Source organism: Bison bison, unplaced genomic scaffold (genome assembly GCF_000754665.1).
Source record: "Bison bison bison isolate TAMUID 2011002044 unplaced genomic scaffold, Bison_UMD1.0 scf7180017864373, whole genome shotgun sequence".
Classification (NCBI taxonomy): domain Eukaryota; kingdom Metazoa; phylum Chordata; class Mammalia; order Artiodactyla; family Bovidae; genus Bison; species Bison bison.
Window position 1 is genome coordinate 6,685,296 of NW_011494945.1, and position 7,149 is coordinate 6,692,444.

Sequence of the window (7,149 nt, forward strand, 5' to 3'; positions counted from 1 at the left end):
CTACTTTTTTGACTACACCAAAGCCTTTGTGTGGATCATAACAAACTTTAAAAATTCTTTGAGAGATGGGAATACCAAACCACCTGACCTGCCTCCTGAGAAATCTGTAGGCAGGTCAAGAAGCAACAGTTAGAACTGGATATGGAACAACAGACTGGTTCCAAATCAGGAAAGGAGTACGTCAAGGCTGTATATTGTCATCCTGCTTATCTAACTTCATGTGAGATGCCGAGCTGGATGAAGCACAAGCTGGAATCAAGATTGAATCAAGATCTCAATCAAGATACTGAGAAATATCAATAGCCTCAGATACGCAAATGACACCACCTTTATGGCAGAAAGCAAAGAAGAACTAAAAAGGAGAGTGAAAAGGTAGGCTTAAAACTCAACATTCAAAAAACTAAGATCATGGTATCTGGTCCCATTACTTCATGGCAAATAGATGGGGAAACAGTGGAAACAGTGAGAGACTTTATTTTCTTGGGCTCCAAAATCACTGCAGATGGTGATTGCAGCCATGAAATTAAAAGACGCTTGCTCCTTGGAAGAAAAGTTATGACCAACCTAGACAGCATATTAAAAAGCAGAGACATTACTCTGCCAACAAAGGTCTGTCTAGTCAAAGCTATGGTTTTTGGTGTTAGAGAAGACTCCTGAGAGTCCCTTGGACAGCAAGGAGATCAAACCAGTCAATCCTTAGGAAATCAGTCCTGAATATTCATCGGAAGGACTGATGCTGGAACTGAAACTCCAATACTTTGGCCACCTGATGCAAAGAACTGATTCATTGGAAAAGACCCTGATGTTGGGAAAGACTGAAGGCAGGAGGAGAAGGGGACGACAGAGGATGAGATGGTTGGATGGTGTCACCGACTCGACGGACATGAGTTTGAGCAAGCTCTGGGAACTGATGGACAGGGAAGTCTGGTGTGCTACAGTCCATGGGTTTGCAAAGAGTCAGACACAACTGAGCAACTGAAATGAACTGAGATAGTTCCACATGGTCCAGCTTGCAGATGAATCTGAGGGAGAGGAGTTTAATACGGAGAACAAATATAATGGTATTCTACTATGACTTATTATATTAATTATAAATACCGAGGGGGCTCTTTTAGGGGGAAGAGAGTTTTATCTTTTTCACTGAAAGTAGTATATATAGCCTGCTATGGGTAAAAATGGGCTTCCCTGGTAGCTCAGAGGTTAAAGCGTCTGCCTGCAATGCAGAAGACCTGGGTTCGATCCCTGGGTCGGGAAGATCCCCTGGAGAAGGAAATGGCAACCCACTCCAATATACTTGCCTAGGAAATCCCATGGATGGAGGAGCCTGGTGGCCTACAGTCCACGGGGTCACAAAGAGTCAGACACGACTGAGCGACTTCACTTCATGGGTAAAAATACTTAGATCTTCAAATGTTTTTGAGAGATTAGCCTATCAAACTTTTAAAAAATGTTTCCAGGGACTTCCCAGGTGGTCCAGTGGTTAGGACTCCACACTCCCAATGCAGGGGACACGGGTTTGTTTGATCCCTGATAGGGGAGCTGGATCCCACATGCCACAACTAAGACCCAGTGCAGCCAAATAAATATTAAAAAAAAAAAAAAAGATTTCAACTGTTGGAGTGAATCTCGTAGCATATACTCATGGATGACAGACTACAGTGAGTGTCTCTAGATGATTTTGCTGAGCCCCAACCTGGGATGAGCCCCAAACTAGAGGAGCCCTTGGAAAGTCTATTTGCTTCTGGAAATTTAGGGTTTTTCTAATAGACTTATAAGAGTCTATCTAGTCTCTTAAAAGCCTGCCTTTATCTCATTAGTCTTGGTATCTTGTTAGGGTAAGAGATGAGTTTTTATGTTATTAATGGTTCATCTCTAACCCTACAGAGCAGAGTATCAAATCTACTTTTATTCTGAATCTTTCTTTGGCTAATTTAGGATATCAATGGTTATCTCAATTTCTTTGGTGTTGGTCATTTATTCAAAGACCAATCTTACCCTACAAAGGGTGGAAAACCATAATTTATTGAGTACCTATTACACATCAGTCAGCATACTGGACAATTTGCCCATTTTTGTTTGTTTGTTCCTAAACTACATGATTACACTGTACACTTAAGCTAAAAATATTAAGTTAGTTGCCCAAAACCTAGGCAGGGGAGAACTAGGATTCAAACTGAGATCTGCCATATACTTCTAGTATATTAGGTCACCTCTATAATCACAGAGAGTTATAAGTAGAATTGTCTGGTCTACTGTTTATTTCAAATAAAAATAAAAAGGGAAAATTCTCTCTTTTTTATCTATTTTACTTATTTAATAAAGAATAGATGGCCCAAAGCAGTCTTCTCTAAATTTTTCTGCTTCCCCCTCCTCTCAATGTGACAACCAGAAAAATAGTGGTACCTAACCAGAAGACTATTATTAAAAGCTGTAAAAATTAGTGCAGATGCTTATGTCGTAATGTATTCCTAATAGTGTTGACCACTATTCTTTCTGTACATAAAATCTGTCTTCATTACACAGTTCATTGACTGAACTGACAAGCAATTAAATTCTAGAATTGTGACATCAGGATTTTAAGACTAGAACTAAATTATTCAATAGAGAACAGAATAAAAAGTCATTTACTTAGAAATATCATGAATATATTTTCATCTTAAATTTCTCATAGCAGGAAGCACCACATGTATATTCATTTTTCCACAATACCTGACAAGAAGAAATGCTTATTTCTTTTAATACACTAAGACTACTCACTAAAATAAGTACCTGAAAAACTTTGAATATTTGTTAATATTGAAGAAAAAGTTCATGCTTGTTACCACTTCTTAAGAATGATGGAGACCTGACTTCCTGTTTCTGTTGTTAATCTGCATCATGTTAGAAAGAAGGAATAGGCAGAGGTTCCAGGAAGGTGTGATGATTCTTAATTCGGTTTAGAAGCTGCTGTGCCACCGGTCTGAATTCTGTTTCCCAGTGGAGTTTGTGATAGTTTTTTAGGTCTTGGTCAAAACTCCCATTCAATGCTAGTTCTTCATCTGCATCAGAAAAATTAAAATTACAGCAATTATTTAGAAATGTAATCCTACTGAATGAAGTTTAATTTTTGATGGCATGAGTTAAACTCATCCTGAGTCATCTCTAATTGCAACAAGGGTTTTTTACAGGAGTAGTTCTTTATAGAAAAAATTTTAAGTAAGTGTATGATAGTTTCTTAATTTAAAAAAATATATAATCTTGAGGACTTCCCTAGCAGTCCAAGTGGTTAAGACTCTATGCCTCCACTGCAGGGGGCCTGGGGTTGGATCCCTGGTCAGGGAACAAAGATTGTGCATAGTGTGTGGTGTGGCAAAAAAAATAATAATAAAAGAGATAGCAATCTTCCTTAAAAAAAAAAAAACAAAAACCCTAGACTGAATTGAGTTCTTACTTCAATTTATCCCTAATGTTACATCTAACTTTATATCCAAAAGATAGATCACAATTTCTCAGAATAAACAAAGTATGAATAGATTATTTCTTTATCTGCACACTAAAAATGTTAATTATTAATTCTTTAGTGGTTGACAAATATAAAAGAAGGAAATCTTTTGGGAAAGTAGCACAGTTGAATCTGACTGCAAATCAACTTTGCTCATTTCAGAGCAGCCTGGACAAACTTCTTTGAAAAGATAACACCTCCCTCCTTCTGCCACCTTATGCTCTCCACAATAAAAGTGAAAAGTGGAAGACTTTGAGAATCCTAAAAAATATAAGAATCCCAAGTGAATCGATGTATAATGCAGAAAAGCACTTGTTAAAAAAATGCAAAATTACAACCTTGATTTGTTTCTTAATCCAACAGCACTTTCAATTCTGTGAATATCGTGAAAGTATATCCAACCCAAGTTGGAAGACAGATGGCTACTGAGGTTTCTGCACCGACCTGCCACTGCATTTCTCTCTGTTTACACTGGAACCCATGAGAAGGACTTCAGGAAAATACACTGGCCTGCCAGTCAGAAGGTTGGCTCTGCCACTTCTTAGGTCTGAGGCTGAGGCAGCCTTCTTAAGTGGTAACCACTAAGTCCTAAAGTGACCACAAATATTGCTGCTTGCATAATTTCCAAACTTCTTTCATAAGGTCCACTAAATCCTACCATCAAACACTTCCTTGGTGCTTACATCAAGTTTCCTACCCTGAATATTCTCGGTACACACAAAGTGCACTGTGTGTGCTTTGGCACTACTGGTGTTGGTGTCACCACCCAGAATAAGATAAGTCTGGAATCCCAGTTTGTACCTTCCCGTCCTCTCCCCCAGCCAATTGGATAGCTATGCAACTCTGAGATAAGTTCTGGGCAGACACAAACAATTCAGCAAAGCTCTCCATGGAGACCCCTGTAAGCAAACCTGACTCTCCCCACCCATTTGATAATCAAGGCCTTGAAAGGAGGAGAATCCAGATGGTGTCTGATGCCTTGAAAGGCCTTCCTGTTGGGCTATTTCCAAACTAAAGCGGTCTGTGTGACTCTGAGTGCTCTTCAATTCCTAGATCTACTTCCTGCTCACTCTTCTGCAGATGTTCTGAGTACTAAACTTTCGTTAAAAATGAATTCTTTTTTTATGCTCTTTTTCCAAAGCAGCTTAGGACTGATGGCTGCCCAGGCAACCTGCAGTCTTTCTCTCTGTCCAGGACTTAGGCTGGGTTTGATGATTTTAGCCAAGTCACTGTTTTGGTGTCTGGGGTTTCTTAATCTAACATTGAGACTATATTACTTTTCTTGAGGCTCAACGTATAATTAGTTAATCTACACTTGTACCCTATTACTTGTAAATTGGGTTAGGCAAGATAACAAAAGTGGCCAAATAACTATAGATAAGACAAAAGCAGTCTCAAATTGCAAAGTGAATACAGCAAATGCATAAAATATGTCATATTACACTAGGTGTTAAATTTGGAACTTGTATTGCAATGAACAGCAGAGGCTAACCCAAGAAAACCTTAGATCTATGATTTTCAAACTTTTTTTTTTTTACTGTAACCTAGGAGAAGTCCATATTACATGATGACTATATACACATATTTACATATTTATAAACAAACACAAATGTTTCATGACAGAATACTTATCTTTTCTACATGTAATATATTCTGATATTCTCTTTGTTTGCTGCTTCATTTTTCAAACTGGTTACAGTGTGAAAAGTACTGATTTAGATAACCAGTTATTGTTCAACTTTCTTTGTACACAGCACACTTCCAAACACTAGAATTTTAGGTAAGGTTTTAGAAAGGATTAAAAGGCAAAAAGGCAGAAACTGAAAGATGAGCCCCGCAGGTCAGTAGGTGTCCAATATGCTACTGGGGAAGGGCAGAGAAATAGCTCCAGAGAAAATGAAGAGGCTGAGCCAAAACAGAAACAGTGCCCAGCTGTGGTTGTGTCTGGTGGTGAGAGTAAAGTCCGATGCTGTAAAGAACAATATTGCATAGGAACCTGAAATGTTAGGTCCATGAATCAAGGTAAATTGGACATGGTCAAGCAGGAGATGGCAAGAGTCAATATTGACACTTCAGGAATTAGTGAACTAAAATGGATGGGAATGGGTGAATTTGATTCAGATGACCATTATATATCTACTATTGTGGGCAAGAATCCCTTAGAAGCAAAGGAGTAGCCCTCATAGTCAACAGAAGAGTCTGAACTGCAGTACTTGGGAGCAATCGCAAAAAAGACAGAATGATCTCCATTTGTTTCCAAGGCAAATCATTCAACATCAGTGTAATCCAAGTCTATCTCCCAATCACTAATGCTAAAGAAGTTGAAGTTGAACCATTCTTTGAAGACCTATAAGACCTCTTAGAACAAACACCAAAAAAAGATGTCCTTTTCATCATAGGGAACTGGAATGCAAAAAGTAGGAAGTCAAAAGATATCTGGAGTAACAGGCAAGTTGGCCTTGGAGTACAAAATGAAGCAAGGCAAAGGTTAACAAGAGTTCTGCCAACAGAACACACTGGTCATAGCAAACACCCTCATCCAACAACACAAGAGATGACTCTACACATGGACATCACCAGACAGTCAATATTGAAATCAGATTGATTATATTCTTTGCAGCCAAAGATAGAGAAGCTCTATACAGTCAGCAAAAACAAGATCAGGAGCTAACTGTGGCTCAGATCATGAACTCCTTATTACCAAATGCAGACTTAAATTGAAGAAAGTAGGGAAAACCACTAAGCCATTCAGGTATGACCTAAATAAAATCCCTTATGATTACATAATAGAAGTGATGAATAGTTCAAAGGACTAAATCTGGTACAGAGTGCTTGAAGAACTATGGGTGGAGGTTCGTATCATTGTACAGGAAGTGATGACTAAAACCATCCCCAAGAAAAATAAATGCAAGAAGGCAAAGTGGTTGTCTGAGGAAGCCTTACAAATAGCTGAGAAAAGAAGTGAAAAGCAAAGGACAAAGGGAAAGATAAACCCAACTGAATGCAGAGTTCCAGAGAATAGCAAGGAGATAAGAAAGCTTTCTTAAGTGAACAATGCACAGAAATAGAAGAAAACAATAGAATGGGAAAGACCAAAGATCTCCTCAAGAAAATTAGAGACACCAAGAGAATATTTCATGCAAAGATGGACAGTATAAATGAAAGAAATGGCAAGGACTTAACAGAGAGTGTTCAAGAAAAACATATATTTCTGCTTTATTGACTACGCCAAAGCCTTTGACTGTGTGGATCACAATAAACTGTGGAAAATTCTGAAAGAGATAAGAATACCAGACCACCGGACCTGCCTCTTGAGAAACCTATATGCAGGTCAGGAAGCTACAGTTAGAACTGGACATGGAACAACAGACTGGTTCCAAATGGGAAAAGGAGTACATCAAGGCTGTATATTGTCACCCTGCTTATTTAACTTATATGCAGAGTACATCATGAGAAACGCTGGGCTGGAAGAAGCACAAGCTGGAATCAAGATTGCTGGGAGAAATATCAATAATCTCAGATATGCAGATGACACCACCCTTATGGCAGAAAGTGAAGAAGAACTAAAGAGCCTCTTGATGAAAGTGAAAGTGGAGAGTGAAAAAGTTGGCTTAAAGCTCAACATTCAGAAAATGAAGATCATGGAATCCGGTCCCATCACTTCATGG

General features: G+C 38.6%; 1 protein-coding gene across 5 annotated transcripts in view; it reads right to left on the reverse strand.

The window, feature by feature from the left end:
• Positions 1-1,578: 1,578 nt before the first annotated feature.
• ARMC2 (armadillo repeat containing 2) overlaps positions 1,579-7,149 on the reverse strand; it is a 121,650-nt gene continuing 116,079 nt past the window's right edge. For all 5 annotated transcript variants that reach the window (XM_010856636.1, XM_010856639.1, XM_010856637.1 and 2 more), the window contains one exon: positions 1,579-3,038. In XM_010856636.1, the coding sequence (XP_010854938.1) occupies positions 2,881-3,038 (158 nt within the window). In that variant the 3' untranslated portion in view covers positions 1,579-2,880. The remainder of the gene's footprint in view (positions 3,039-7,149) is intronic.